Source organism: Microtus pennsylvanicus, chromosome 13 (assembly GCF_037038515.1).
Source record: "Microtus pennsylvanicus isolate mMicPen1 chromosome 13, mMicPen1.hap1, whole genome shotgun sequence".
NCBI lineage: Eukaryota > Metazoa > Chordata > Mammalia > Rodentia > Cricetidae > Microtus > Microtus pennsylvanicus.
Genome location: NC_134591.1, coordinates 82297404 through 82313046, shown reverse-complemented (window position 1 = coordinate 82313046; position 15643 = coordinate 82297404). Strand labels below are relative to the sequence as shown.

The following is a 15643-nucleotide window of genomic DNA, read 5'->3' as shown; positions in this document are numbered from 1 at the left end:
CAGTCATTCTCACCCAGATCCCTGGGCTTCCACACACAGTTACTCTTCATTGAGGTAGCACGGAGGGCTTTGGACTGTGCCTAATGCAGGGGTGTCTGGTTTCTTTCTTAAAGAGCCTCACTACCACGCAACAAACTGGGATCCGACCGTCAGGAGGGATGAAGGCAGGATGCCAGAGAGGCAAGGTCACAAAGCCCGGTGAAGTCAGTAAGATTCACTGCTGCCTCTGTCCTTCTGGGCTTTTCCACTTGGGGCACAGGTGGAGAGCAGGCACCTGGTCCCTGGAGGACATGGGCCACTGAGTCCATCACCTGTAGTGACTCTGGCAGAACTGGTAATTTTTTTCCCCAGCCTCAGGCCATACTGGTCTCTGCTCTTTCCTTGCCGGCTCACAAAACATGTCTCCGCAACCACTGTTCTGCTGTTATTGCTTTAGTAGAAAGCCACTGGAGGAGGGAGGAGGAGGCAGAGTCGGTTTGGGCATCTCCCCGGCCATCGAAGTCCCCTTTCCTCCTGCTCTCGGTGTCTGGATCAGAGGTCTTGGGGATGGAAGGAAAGATGAGAAGTTGTATCACTTAAGGAGCCCTTTTCCCTTGCTGGCCAGGACTCCCACCTCGCCCCCCCCCCACTGAGGGAGAAGTTCTGTAGTAGTTGAAGTCTGGGCTGGGTCCCTCTCCAGTACCCACCACACAAGCCAGGCCAAAGCAGCCAATGGGAGTTGGTGATGTGTTTGTGTGTTTGTGGGGAGGGCTCCGAGCAGCGAGCAGCGAGAGCATCTATCAGTTGTTGCCCCCACAACACTATACACCCTCTCTAGGATTTCGAGTCGTGGATGGAGAGGCCTTGTTAATTTTTCTGGTAACTCTATCCCAGATGAGGACGAGAAAAGAGCAAACCTTTTCCTGGGCCAAGAGGAGACACTCCCAACTCCTCCACGAACAACTCCTCCGCCGAAAAGGAAGGAGGAAGCCGAGAGTGCACAGGGATGCGCAGATAGCCCCAGAGTCTTAAGAGAAAATTCCTCTCGATAGAGAGCACTACTTCTGTTGGCCTAAAACCGTGGCTCAGGAGGGCAGGCTGCGCTGTGCCTCCTCTAGTCTTCAGCCTGGCCTGCAACTAACCATTCTTGCCTGCCAATCACACAAGAACTATGAAGAGAAGTGGTCCCAAGTCACAGAAGGGTAACCTAACCGGAGGAGAAATACCTCGCGGCTCCCACCACCCAACAATTGCAGCTGCGGGGTGCAGCGCCATAAAAGTTCAAACACAAAATTTGGTTTCCAAATCGAGTGTTAGCTCTACGGGCCCATCTGCCATTGAGTCAGTAAGTAGTAGGTGACTTTGCAAAACGAAATGTAGTTTCGGATTCAAGATGAGTTGCATAGCCTTCGTTGTTTTGCTCTACCTAGCTCTGGACATCGCCCGGGCAGGGAAGGCAGGCTGCTACTCCGCAGCGGCTCCAGAGCCTCGGCCGCCAGGCTGGAGAGCCTTGCAGTTTGTTTTCGTTGCTGTCCCGGCTCTCTCTGCTCGCGCTCGCTAGAAGCGGGAGCATCCTAGTGTGGCGGCGCTTGGAAGCCACGCGGGTGCCGCTCAGGCGCGAGGGGTTCAGCTCATTCCTGGGCTCCTGGACATTACCTGTAACGAAGTTGCTGCTAGTGAGCACGGGCGGAAGGAAGGGACCTACTAGCTGCACTGCTGCGAAGTTGGGGAAAAGTGCACGCCTCAAGGACACAAGCAGCGCAAACCATAGATCCAGATTCGTTAGTGGATTTTCGAAGGTTTGCGGATCGAGAGGGAAAGCGTGAGAAACCGATTCCGTTTATTGCTCCCGGTGGCCACAGCCCCAACACAGTTGTAAAAGCCCGGGGCTTCTCCGCATTTGATCCTGCACGTGGTGCTCTCCAGGCAGAAGGAGTCCTTGGGGGCTTCCATCGCCTTCTGGAGAGCTTTTTCGAAAGATATAAAAGCTAACTCCCTCCTGGACTCAAACGAAGAGGACAAGGGAACTCAGTCCCGATCTCTCAGTGCTTTACAGCAAAACAAAACAATCCCCCTACCATGTCCTCACTGCCATCGCATTGCCAAGTATGCAGGCAAGTGGCAAATTGTCTCCTATACATCACCCCAGCAGGGACTCAGGAAGCTAAGTCAGACAGAAATTCTGCAAAGAGTCTCCAGGCAGCTGCAGCTCCCTTGCAAGGATGCTTGCAAAGGCCTCCAGGACATTGCCAATGAAGAAGCGACAAAAGTCACCCTGTGATCCAAAGAAGTCCATTCTGAGCATCTGGGGTTTGTTCAACACAGGCTACAAGGTTATACCCCTGGGAAGTCTTGGTTGAGAGCATCCCACACGGACCAGAGACCCAGTTTGGAACCTAAGAATTGGTATTGGCCCTGGAGGTCCCAAATTTTCATAGAGAAAACCCCTTGGGCAGAAGTTCCGACCACTGTCCTCATGTTCTCAAGGTCATCCAGGTCACATCGAGGTTCTGTGGAGCTAGGAGGACAGATGGGTAAGGGGGGGATCTGGAAAGGGCTCCAGGGTAGAGGGCTATGCTGGGAGTCACTCATTTGGGACCACTTCAGAGGCCTGGGTGGGGACAGTTCCTTAGGTATCTCATACCCATCCCAAACACCAGTCAGAACCAATCTGCAGACAGGCAGGCTCCTTCTTGCCTCAAGCAGGAAGGCGACTTTATTCCTCCCCACTCCCCAACCCCCCTGCCCAGTCTCTGCTCTGTTTTTCGATCTATGCATTGGTAACCAACCACCACCTCCAACAAAGACATGGAAACATGAAACACCTCCATGGTGAAGAGACCCTCATCTACCCTGGTTTGGTGGCCCATGTGCTAGTTAGGGGTGAGGACTGGTGGTGGTATTGAGATCCCTCCAGGGGACCTCCAGCTCCCCCCCCCCAAGCACATGTGGCAACAGTAAGGAGAGGTGCTTTTATTTTCTTTGCTACGGGACAGGCACCACAACGGGACTGGGACTACACGTGGAGGCAGAGTGTCTGGAGTGCTGAAGAGTTCCGGGAGCATAGAAGAGAGGGCGGGTGACACAGGAACCCGTGGTGGTAGGCACAACTGGCAAGGCTGCACAAGGGGCTGCAGTGAATCTCTGCCCTCCCCCAAGGGTGGTCTAAGAAGGGTAAAGATGCATTTCTGACCCCAGTACCTCTCCAGAGGCTGGCTTCCTCTAGGAGGCCTGGGACAGGGTGTGGCTAAGCCAAGGGACCTTGTAAACTTGGCAGTAGGTAGGAACTTAGGGACTCAGAGTTCTCTAACTGACTGAGGACCCTCTTCTGATTCTTCTTCAGTCCCCTGGGATAATTGGCTCCAGTTCTTGGTAGAAATTGGTGGGAGTCTTTTCTCTAGCACACCCATCCCCCACCAGCAATGAAGTTGGTCCCTGAACTTGGCAGTGTTAGCATTTGTCCAGCACAGGGAGCATTTGGCCAACCACACACACTGAGAGCGAAGTGTGCAGCACTTCTCACCACAGAGTCCATGGTCTCCAAATTCCCCGGAGCTTGACTCAGTGATTCTGAAAACATTTAGTAATAATCATCTCCCCTACAGGCCCCCCTCCTTGCCCATGCTTGTTTCTCTCAGTGTCGGGCAACCATTCCTGCTAAAAATTTTCTTAGTGGTACGGAGGTACAGAACCACCTCCAAGGGGACCTGTGTCTGATTTCCCTTGCTTTTCCACTCTCGCCGAGAAATTCCTCCATGTCTGACCTCTCAGCTTTTAAGTGTGGCCACGCGGGGGCAGGGCCTGGCCAGGGCCACTGGCTTTTCAAGACCTGGAGGTACTGAAGAGTAATTGCAGGACCTGGGGTTTTCCTTGGACAGGAGGGAGTCAGTCTTGGTTCCCAGACTTCCTCCTCGGGCAGGCCATCCCCCAGCTCAGAGCAAGGTGGTCAATAGACTGCTACTGCCCATTTGCTCACACTTTCACTGGAAAGGGTCAGCTGATCTGGTACAAACTGATCAGAATTCTGTGTCCTCCTGAGCAGAGAGGGGGACCAGAAGGAGGGCTCCAGCAAACTCTAGAACACCCTAGAAGAGATCTGGCCTTTCTGCCTGGGGGTAGGTGAGGGTAGCTCTGGCAGCCTCTAAGATTAGAGAAAAAGAAGCCAGGGCTGGGCTAGGGTAGTGGCGTTGCAGGGCCCTCTGCTGCAGAGAGCTCTTCAAGTACCGTCTTTGTATCTTTCCACGGGTTCTCCAGATCACCTTTGGGGTTACAGGTGAACAAGGGATACCTGGGGTGGCCTTGAGCCCTCTCTGCTGTACACCGCCAGTCAGGTTAAGCCCACAGGCTAGAGGCCACTTGGGCTCCTTCTGTCACACCACCCCGTGAGGGTGAGCAGATGCGGGGCCCTCCACACTGCCTTGGCCTGCCATGGAAGCTCCTCACCACGACCTCCAGAGCCTAGCACAGGAGTGGATCTGTGACTAAGCCCAGGTAGAGAGACTGAGAAAGGGAGAAGAGTGAGGTCCTTCCACAACAGGGCCTCCATCTGTGCAGCCAGCTGGGTGCAGGGCTAGGCACCCAGAGCTGTGGGCTCCTCCGAGACAGAGACATTTGAATCTCGGCAGGGAAGTGACGCCTCTGGTAGTCGGAAGGCTCGGCACACTGCTGCCTGCTCTGGAGCTTTTTCCTGGGTAGTTTGGGCCCAGCAGCAACTCTCCATTGGGTGAGCAGGTCTATAGGAAGTACTCTCTGGGGACTGCAGTTTTAACGGGGTTCGGCGTGCAGATTTCAGTACTCGAAGGCTGTTTTTACTGCACAACAAAGAGGGGGTGAGGATGGCGAGAAGCTCCACCTGGGAGGCAGAAAGACCCAAATGGCGCCTACCCCTTCTAAGGCTCAGGTGACACCGTGACAGATCTAAATCTTGTTGCCTGGAGGGACCTTGGTATTCGGGAAGGGCGCCCAGGGCAGTGACCCAGCCCCAGCAGCGCCTCCGTTTGTTTCCAATTCAAACTCAAATTGTAGCTGTACTCTCAGGAGGAATTTACACTCACCCCATTAGGCCTCTTAGTTGGGGCCACCCTGCTCTTGCCCTGCCAGGCCCCTCGCCGGCCTGAACTCCGAGCCTGAAGTCTGCAGGAACAGAAGCGCCAGATCTTTTCCAACCCGCACTCCTCCACCTGTGCCTCGGTTCTCCAGCCCAAGACGTACCTGGGCCGGGAGAAGCCGGAGGGAAGTGTCGGGAAAGGACCCCGGCTCCCGAAAGTGGCCTAGCTCTGGCGCTTCCGCACTCGGTACTCACCTGGGGGCCGCGGTCGCAGCCCAACGGGGCGCGGAGACCGGAGCGCAGCGCACGGGCCCACCCCGGAGGCGCAGAGGTGCGGGACGCCCCGAGACGCCAGGGACAAGACGCCTGGCTTTGGCACGGCCGCCCCCCGACGCGGGGCGCGTTGCCCTCAGCCGCCGCGCCCGACCGAGGACCGACGGGTCCAGCGCCGCTCTGCGTCCCGGGCGGTGGCAGAGCGCGGAGCTGGCGGCGCCTCGGCTGTTTGTTTTTGAGCCGCGGAGCCCGAAGCTGCAGCCACGGGGTGGGGGCGAGGGGGAGGGGCGGGGGCGGGAGGCCCGCGGGGGGCGGCGGCCGGCGGGGGCTTCGGAGGAGCCGGGTTCAGGCGCGTTGGCCCCGACACCCCCTCCGCGAGCGCAGGGTGCGGGCAGGGACCGAGGGGAGTTCGGGAGGAGAGCGCAGTGGGGCGACGGCGAACGAAAGCTTTTTAATTAGTAATAAAATGCAATAAAACGCAGCAAAACCAGCCCGAACCCGCGTCCGAACTATCAGCGCGTTTGTGGGGAAATCCGAGGAAGTCGCACAGAAAACCGCAGCGGCCAGTCTCCTTCTCGGCCCGGCTTGGGGCAGGAGCTGCAGCGCTGTGCGGGTCAGGGCGGGGGGACAGTCACCTCGCCTCCAGGGCTACCTGGGTCCTTTTAAAGTGTCCAGGGTGCGGGCCCCGGGCGGGAGCGACGAGCACGGAATGTTTTCTTAAAGGGCCAGTTCCGAGCTGTACTGAAAAGGGGGGGGAGGGGGGAGAGAGAGAAGTGAGGTGAAGACCGAGAAGGCATCGGAGAGCCCCCCAATCCCGCGCCGAGGCGGCGGCGGCGGCGGCGCGACGAAGAGGATGATGAACACATTGCAAAGTTTTTTTGGCCCCGGCGAGGGGTGTCAGATTGAGTGCTCTGTGCGCATGTGCGAAGGTGTCCAAACTGACAATGCTAGGGAGATGAAGATAGTGTGTAGCTGCTTCTGGGCTCAAGGAGGAGGAGAGAGATTCCGCGAGCCGACACCATGCGATCCAAGGCGAGGGCGAGGAAGCTAGCCAAAAGTAAGTCTCCCGCGCTCGACCGCGCCGCGTCGCCGGGCCCGGGCCGCGGGACCGGGGTACCCGGGCCAGGGGTGCGCGTCGGGGCGCGGTCGGCGCGCCTGCGGCTCCGGCCCCCGGTCGACCGCGCGGCCCGGGGGCTGCTCCTCCTCCCGTGCTCCGGGGCGTCCGGGCTCGGCGCGGAGGCTCGGGGCGCCCGGGCCGCGCGCTCCCCAAAGGCGCCGGCCCCCTCCCCGCCGAACCCCCTCCCCCCCACAGTGTCAGGCGCTCGGGCCCGGGAACCCGAGGCGCGCGGTGGGGGCCGGGGAGGGGGGCGGAGGGGGAGGGCCAGGGGTGGAGGGGAGAGAAAAGCGAAAGTTAGCGAAAAGTTGACGAAAGGGGAGAGTAACTTTTCCTCTCGCTCGCTCTCTCCCTCTCTCTCTCCGAGTGGCTCTCAGTCCTGGTCAAATCATATTCCGGGCTTTTGAAATAGTGGGCGCTAGAGCACCGCCTTTGGCGTCCGCCAGCCGGGCTCAGAGGAGGGAGACCCCGAGCCGGGGAGGGGGCGGAGGAGGGGGCGCGGGCCGGCGCCCACCCGGCTCCCCGGGAGCAAAGGCAGGGTTGGCGCAGGCAGGACGGCCGCAGCCGCTGGGGAAGCAACATGGAGACTTTTTCCTGCGCTCGGAACTGTAGTCCTGAAGTTTATTCCCAAGTGGTGCCCCGCGTGGTGGCCGGCGCTCCTCTGTGACTCCAGCAGTTCGCTCGGATTGCCCGGTGCCGGTGCCTCCGGTAGCAGGGTCCCACCCGCCGCTTTGCGACCCGCCGCCCTTCCTCACTTGACCTCGCTCCGACCCTCCCGCACACGGTCTTCCTGGCACCCGTGAGGCCCAAAGGGACGAACTGCCCCGGCGAGACTGCCAGGGCCCGGGTCTTACTTTCTCTTTCGCTCCGCCTTGGGCCGAGCCTGGGGCTCTGAGCACAGTCAGCCGCGGGCCGGTCCCCACCGCAGCCCGCGAACTCTTCTCCGTCCGCACCACCGCCACTGCGTCTCGGAGCAGCCCGCGCGCCCTCCTAGCCCGGTGCAGGCGTCATCCGCTACGAGTCGGGCCGGGGGCTTCGACCCTTGCAGCCAGCAGGTGGGGACCGGCTGCACCGCGACCGGGGAAGCGCGGCTTCAACAGACCGGGCCATGGCCCGGCTACAGCGAAGCGGTGAGCGCTGTGCGCAGAGGATACGAGTCGCTCATTCCTGCCGCCCCCTCCTCTACCGCGGGCCCGCGAAAGGGGCTCCCGGCACGCTGACTCGAGGTCCCTGCCTGATCACCAGGCCGTTCGGTCTGCCCCTCCAGGGCTGGATCCTGCCTGGCTCGGCCTCGCGGCTTCCAGAGCCGAACTCTCAAAGCATGAGCCCAACGGGTGTGGGATTTGCGAGGGTTTTCCGAAGCCAGGCGTTTTCAGATCGGGACCCTGCCGAACTTGGCCCCACGGCGGCCCCGGCTGCCTTGGGCCGCGTGCCCACCCTACAGGGAAAAGCAGCTTCCAACCTCCGCCAAGCTTCCCTGAGCTCTGCGGTTCGTGGCCCCTCGGTTAGGAGCCCCATTTCCCGCCGAGCTCCCTGGCCGGCCAGTTGCCCTTGACCTCGGCCTCCTGCGCCACCCATGACCTCTGACCCCTCTTGGTGCGAACAGGGCCAGTAGTTTCCTAGCGGGTACGAATGAGTTGTGTGCGTACTGCGTGACTATCCACGACGTACGGAGCGGGTGTGCTGTGTACTGTTAGAATCTGATGTGCAGCGTGAGCCTTTCGGAGTCTCAACCCCGGGCTGCAGGCAGAGGTGGTCAGGCTCTCGAAGAGGAAGGACCCAGAGCTGGAAGCAGAAGAGTAAAGCTACTGAGGTCCTTTTGTCGCCGCCTTCGCTGCAAGCGAGAGACCGGCTCAGTGCACCCTACGCGGCCCCGGAAACTTCCCAGAGGTCCACAGCGGGTTGGCGCCTTGCTGGGCCTCAGCTCTCTGCCTGCTCCACCTCCAGGTGGGGAAGGTTACCTGGCCCAGACCTTACATAGGATCGGAACAGGCTCCTGGCCTGCGGTCGTGAGGCCTTCCCTGGAGGCGGAGAACCCGAGGACACAACCGGTGGGGAGTGCACTGTTCAATTTGTTTGCCGGGCGTCCTTAGAAACTGCCCCCAGACGCTTACCGAGTTCCCGCTTGGGTGTCACTGCGACACCCAGTTTCTGGCTCTGTGACTTTATTACTGCTACCACCCAAGCCCTCAGTAAGAAAGTGGTTGAGGCAGCTCAGGATGGAAGACAGCTCAGGGCCTACTGAGGACTTTAGAATTTCATTAGGCAATATTTTAAGCAGATGTGTGGCCGGCACCTGACTCCATTACCTGAAGCAAGGGGGGCAAGCAGACACTCTGCAGTCAGCCTAGCTGCTTCTTAGGCTGGCCAGCGGGGCCAGGGGGTAGGGGCAGGAGCAAGGTCATGGTTATTCAGGGTATTGCACTATCCTTGTGCTTGGGCCCTTGAGGTGTAACTGAGCCTATACTGATAGCTGGGCCGGTGGTGGTGACCTCAGGACACAGGGCTTGGGGAGCCTGTCCCGGGGTGTGCATCTTGAGGTGTAATTTCGTTTGTATTTCTTGGTGCTACTTCTCCAGACCTCTTGTCTGCATGGCTTGCTCATGCTGGGCCTTTTAGGTGACCCACTTGAAAGAAATGCAGGGGCCCAGAGTAGAGACTTAGGTGGAGCTTTCTAAGGATAGAGGTGTCTGAGGCACCCTACCCTGGGAAGAGTGAAGACAGTTCAGGGCAGGGGTCCCCTTACTCAACTTGGGCCCGTTTTTTTGGCCAGTAAGGTTGTCCCGGCCCTACATTTAAAAACGAAATTCTTAGCAGTAACTTATTCTTGCGACTGCTGTGATCCAGGTGGGCAGAAGGGGGCTTGGTTGGTGGTGGTGCCCTCCTGACCTTCAGTAACCACAGAACATGACTGGCACCTCATAGCGACAGCTGGGAAGCCCACCAGAGCCACATGTAGAGACACACGACGACACACGTTCCACCCTGCTAGGTGTGGGACTTTGAGTGCATTGGGTGCTGAATTGGTAATTCAGTGTAATATGTGAAGCAGGTTGGGTTGAAGGATTCAAGGCCCAGCCCAAGGCCTGTGCCCTTCCCTTTTGAGACAGATGGGGGGGGGGGGGCTAGGCTGTCTGGTCCTTGCCCTTCTACCCTCTCCAGGGAAATGAGAGCCCAGGGAATAGTCGTTTCTCCGTGACTGACTGACGCAGTGGCAGGAACCTGTAGGTGGGAATTGATTGTCTTGCCCGCTTTAGGCGAAAGGTGGAGCCTGCTTGGTGGAGGGGCAGCTGGGGTGCAGGGCTGTGGGCCAGCACCCTGAGGCTCTGTGCTGTGTGCCACAGGCCTTGCTTCTGCCACCACTGGCTGATTTTTAGAGGGGTTCATCGGAGGCCTGGTATGTAGCATAGGTCTTGCCAAAGCCAGTTTGTCAAGCAAGTGCTGTATAGGTCTCCCCTCAGGCTGTATGCCCCAGGGTCTTTAACTTCTACTGCCTGCTTCTCCAGCAGTCTGGAGGTCTGGGGAGAACAGGTGCAGATTAGATCTAGCCCTTCCCAGTCCTGAGTTTCTACCACCCCCAAACCCTACCTGGGCAGTGCTAGGGACAGAGAACTAAGTTCTCGTTCTCTGTGCAGAGGCTAGGTAAGGGTGGCAGTGAGCCCCCGCCCCTGAGGCGCTGCCTCAGCTGTGACTGCTTACAGAGCTTCGGTGGGGGCATGATTAGCCCTCTGTTTTATTCAATTAGGAGGCAATTAGAGATCCTTGGGGGAGGGGGCTGGTACTGGTAATTAAGGTTATGTATAATTAGAGTTACAACAAAATTATCCGGGATTAAAAAAATCTTTTGAGTAATTTCGTTAAAAAATTTCAAAATAGCATTAAATACGATTTATCAGGTTTTGAGTCGAAACCTGAAGCTCATGGAGAAGGCTCTGGGGGACCGATGTTAGCGATGTTAGCACTTTCCCTCAGGGAAGAACTTCCCTGAGGTGAAGGGAGTCTCTGGGCTTCAGCGTTGCTCTAAAGACAGCCTGGGGTTGGGAGTGCAGACATTCCAGCAGCCACTCTGATTGCCAGATCCCGGCACCTGCTGGGGGAAACTCTTCTTCAGGTGTCTCCCAGAGCCCAGAGCCGACTGTGGAGTCAGCAGTGGGTATCTGAACTGCACCAACTTAACGCCTCTGACCTAGAGACCATGGCAACAGTGCCTTTCTACTTGGGGGCCACCTTCTGGCTTCCCGGGTGTTCCTGCCTGAATTTCCAGACCCTTCCACCTGTCCCCAAAATCTCCAGGGCAAGATCTCTGTCTGTAGCGGTCCCTTGACTCTCCCTTGGCTAACCTGCACTCTAGAATTCGTACAGGTGTGCCCGCCCACCCCAGGTTTGAACTGGGGTGGGCGGTGAGAGATCTGGGAAAACAAGGTGGCCCGGGTAGCCTGCATTGTGACTTGCTCTGCTGCTATTCTGTGTGGCACCGGCCAGGAAACAGACCCTTAGGGTGCCTCTGAGTGCCCTTCTGCCCTCCTGGGTAGGTGTTTGGAGCAGTGGGGCACGTCCTCCAGAGGTAAGAGACCCAGAATAGGTGCTACGTGCCCATCAAGATTGTTGCCCATCCCGTTTAAGACCTTCAGGGTTTCTCAGTGCGGTACTGCAGACTAGAATTCATTCCATAGTGGGTTTTTTTAAACTATGTTTTTTTTTTTTTAACATGTCAGGGTTAAAGCATTTCAAGACCAATGCTTACTGTGGTCTGTTCTTAAAGTTGATTCCATGCATTGTAACCTGTGAATATAAGCATCAGATTCATTCCCCACTTCCCTGCAGATTGAAATCCCGTTTGCTCAGACATGGACTCCCCCTACCCTCACACCCAGGGAATGACTGTATGGCTTGTCCTAACCTGGCTGTGGGGATTCTCTCCAAGGGCAGACTCCAGCTAGCCAGTATTGGACCAAGGATAGTCTTACCTACACCCTCATGGAGGTGTGGGAATGCCTGCTCACCCCACCCCCAGTCTATAGGGGGAAAATCCACCTGTCTTCCTCAGGTAGTTAGGGAGATGTGGTACCCCATACTGAGGAGACCTTAGCTGCAGGACTAGTGCAGGGTCTCCTATACTGGCTGTTGTTCCTCAAGGTTGGGACCTCATGGCCAAAGCCACTTTGACCATTCTGGGCTCAGAGTGCCCTCCACTCTAGTGGTCCTGAAGGCCGTTCTGACCACTCCCTATTCTCAGATCTTCTTCTCCCTGGAGGCGCCTCTGCCTCTTGTGAGGAAGAGGAACAAATGCCCTGAGCAAGTGGAAGATAGGAGTGCCGGCCACTTGAGATACATATTTGTTTAATAGTTAACATTTTGTGTAAAAAAGGGGGGGGGGGAGGGAAGGCAGATTCTGGTGAAGGCTTTGCTTATTTTATATCCACTATAACTATTTCTGTCCATGAAAATTGGCTTAATTATATCAATGGAATGTTTCTTTTTCAATTCTGTATGCAATTAGTCCATCTTGCCGGCTGCAATTTATTTTAATAAAAAAATAAACCAGTGGTGTGTTCAGTTCCTCGTCCCCTGGGGACAAATGCGATTGGTGTGTTTAATTTCATTAAGTACAATGTGGCCTACTGGAAAAAATGTCTAAAATCAGCTTTATGCAGCTTAAACACTGGCATTTGAAACAAATCATTATTGCATTAGCTGTCATACTGGTAATTCTAGAATCTAAGAAAAAAATATATTATGGCTGTTTTTATAACCCTTTGCGAATGCACTGTTAAAATAATTTATAATCATTTTAAAACATGGCTGGTCCTAGTGAATATTTCATCTCCTCTAAATATGGTTCTGTGTTCTCCTGTGCACATTCACACATTCCCGACCCCAAGGGCTCGTCCCTCAAAACTGAAGTAGTAAAGCCTGTGTTTAAACAAACCGGATGGAGACAGGATCTCTTTCTCATTCTGGCCTGAGCCCCACACTCGAGAGTTTGGGCTGTGGACACATAGTTGCGGGAAACCCACTGCGGCCAGAGGGTGCTCCATGGGGCGGTTAGTTTGACTCAGGTGGGAAGGAAGGTCGATACATGTCTGTGCTCAGGCCTTTATAGGCACAAGAGGGAAACGGCCCATACCCTGGTTTCTGAGCTCAGCAAGCAGAGGTGCTCTGTTCACACAGAGACCAAGGGAAGCGCAGTCCTCAATACTGGCTTTCTGCACCCAATGTGGGGGTGCAGCCGAATAAACTGGGGTGAGGGGGCGATGCATCAGAAAATGGGGCTTGCTCTGGGTCAGTGCTCTGTGGAGCATTACGTGTGCCTGTGTGTCTTCATGTATGTGTGTCAGATCTCCATCACCTGTGAGAGAGTCCTGGACTAGTCTGGTGAGAGGAGCTGGTGAGTGACATTGACGCTTTATTCCTACCAGAGTGAGGTGAAGCAGAACCAGAGGGTCTTGAAGGGAGTGAGCAGCGGGTGGTGAGGGAGGGAGGGCTCTTTGGGTTCTTGCTTCTTTCAGCTTCTGAGTTATGCTCCCAGGTGGTCTGAGACAGTGGTAGAGGCCCCTTCAGTGGCTGCTTTCTTGCCAGTATATAGCAGGGGCTCAAAGGATGCATGTGTGTGTGTGTGTGTGTGTGTGTGTGTGTGTGTGTGTGTGTGTGTGTGAGACAGAGAGAGAGAGAAAGAGAGAGAGAGAGAGAGAGAGAGAGAGAGAGAGATGGAGCCTGGAGTCAGTCCCTACCCAGACAGAGGCAGGAGAGCTGGGACCCCTGTGTCCCTTTCTCTCATAGGCATTGCTGTGAGACATTGTCAGGAAGAAAAAGCAGGAGGTGACTGAGGAGGACATTGGGGAGCAGGGGTGTGAGGTCTCCCAGGCCTCAAGGATTTCATAGGTAATTCTCCTTGGGTCTACTTGATGATGTTTCGTTTCTTTTCCTTGGCCTCCTGATTTACCTAGACAGAATCAGGCAGACTTCATATTTTTCCCCTTCAGATATAGAATACAGTCTATGTGAATTTCAATATTGGCTGATGGTAGAGCATTTGGCAGGGAGACATAGCCATCTCTAGGTCTCTTGGTCGAGCAGGCACAGAGTGTCTGGGCTATGTCTGGTGTTGGCCTCCCCAGGTCCCTGGCTCTGGGAGCAATCCCCACTGAAGTGACCTCCATAGGCCTGCAATTTGCTTTCCAGCCGGTCCACTGTCGAGTTGAGAAATAAGTGGCTTTGTCTACTTTCCTACTTTAGAAAGAATAACAAAGCCGGATGCTTAGTGCCAATATCTCAGCCTGGCCCAAGAGCCCTGGAGGCTACCCATGAGGCTTCATGGGGGCCTCGCCTGGCCTCCCACTCTCCCCCTCCCTCTGCATTGCACAGGCTTAGGGGAACATGCTGGGGACTCCCTTCCCTTCTTTCCCGTGCTGTGTGAACTGTCTGCCCTTCTGTGATCCCCGAGCTCCCTTGCAGCTGGGATTTGCCAGATAAGAGGTGAGAATGCCTTAGAGAATAAAAGTCAGTTTTAACTTGGGTAAAGCCTGGCAGCATCTGGATGTGTCTGACTCTGCCCCAAGTGTTTTAACTCCTTGCCTCCACCCCAGGAGGGCTGCCTCGAAGGATCCAGAAAGGTCCAGTATATTGTTTGGCTGGTTCTTCTGCATAGGAGGCTGTGGCCATCAGAATCGTACTCACGTCTGACAGGGAATCGGAATGACAGCGCCCCCCCCCCCAATTTTCTGTTTGGAAATGGCTTGATTGTTCTTCAGCTTCCTCCCCTGGAAGGCACTGAGGCCAGGCCGAGTGCAGACCAACCCTGTTCGCTCAGACTTGCTCACGAAGTCATGAGCACTGTGGGCCTCACTCTACTCCAGCAGGGTCCTGTTTTGATCCCTACCATTTAGCCGTGTCCTGAAGTAAAACATAACACAGATTGTACACCATTTCTTTCTCTTTCCAGCCCAGAGGCACAGGTGTCTGGGCCTGTTGTGGACCTGTGCGTGCAGAGGGACTCACTGGATTAGAAGTTGGGGGCCTCTTCACCCCTCTCCCCAACCCCACTGCCTTTCCATCTCAACCAGGCAAACTTTTCCAGCACACATCTGCCTTTGGGGCTGAAACAGCTGTTCACATCTGCCGGTTCTTATCAGAGGCCTCGCCAGGTCCTGCCGGGTGGGACTCTTTGCTTTGCTTCAGCAGCTCCACCACACTGAAGTCCTGCTTACCTTTCTTAGAAGCCTAGCACTGAATCTATGTGCGCTGGGCTCTGAGCTTGGTTCACCAGGGGCTAGAGAACCTTCCCCGCAGAATGGAGACTCGGGAGCTCACTCAGAGAGGACACTGCCTTTAGCTATGAGTATTCTGCACCAGGTACTGCCTCTGGGTCTGTGCCTTTATGTCCAGTCTGCGCAGGTGGGCAGAAGGCCTGAGCCAGACCAAAAGCTTCTTCACCTTGTCTGTCTTATCGACCCTGACCAGCGTGGGCTGGTGGAGGATGTCTGAGCCCCACCTCTACTTCACCCTGGGAGAGCCGAATGGAGAGAGAAAGGGAAGGAGGTTTGCTGGAGCGCCTCGCTGCTTCTTCAGCCCCTGGGCAGGCAGGGCCTCAGCATCTCGGCAGAGAGCAGGACTGGGTCAGTGTGAAGAATGGGTCCCCAAAGCGACTGGGACTCTTTCCTGCGATGCAGTTTTAATCCCGTGTCTATATTCACAAGCTGACAGTCGATATTACACCAAAATACAGATTTACATAATAGATTCCAGTTGCTCCTTGCAGCCAGGTCTCCGAGGGAAAGGGGCACGAATTGAAAAGGCTCAGACATTTATATCTGCCCAACGGGCGGCCACAGCCTCCTCAGAGAGGCCCAGGCACATCAGTCCATAAAACATTTAAACAAAGACTGAAAATTACGCTCACCGGAGGAGCCCGAGTGGTGACCACAGAGAGACCACGCAGTCCCGGGGCAAAGAGGAAAAACGACAGAACTGCCTCCGAAAGCCTGGACATTAATCTCCGGCACCCCCATTGCCTCCTCCTTCCCCGGAGTCTCCATTGAAACCCCACACGGAGGAAGAGCCTCTGGGCCCAGAATTGACGTCTTTGGCATATGCCGGCTTGATGGCGTTCCAGGCCACTTTAGGAAGGGGCTGTAGGACAGCCCTTTAGCACACTGGCCACTCTGCCAGGTCAGCTCCAGGGTCAGCACATGGGGTTTCTGAGTTGTCAGCATGCAGGCAGTCAGCAGGCT

General features: G+C 56.1%; 1 protein-coding gene across 9 annotated transcripts in view; it reads left to right on the top strand.

Annotated features, from left to right (window-relative positions):
• Positions 1–6160: 6160 nt before the first annotated feature.
• Positions 6161–15643, top strand: part of Prdm16 (PR/SET domain 16) — a 307893-nt gene continuing 298410 nt past the window's right edge. For 6 of the 9 annotated variants that reach the window (XM_075944789.1, XM_075944788.1, XM_075944786.1 and 3 more), the window contains exon 1: positions 6162–6356. In XM_075944789.1, the coding sequence (XP_075800904.1) occupies positions 6320–6356 (37 nt within the window). In that variant the 5' untranslated portion in view covers positions 6162–6319. Of the gene's footprint in view, positions 6357–15643 lie in introns of all 9 variants that reach the window. The other 3 variants (XM_075944793.1, XM_075944791.1, XM_075944790.1) reach the window with 1 other exon arrangement.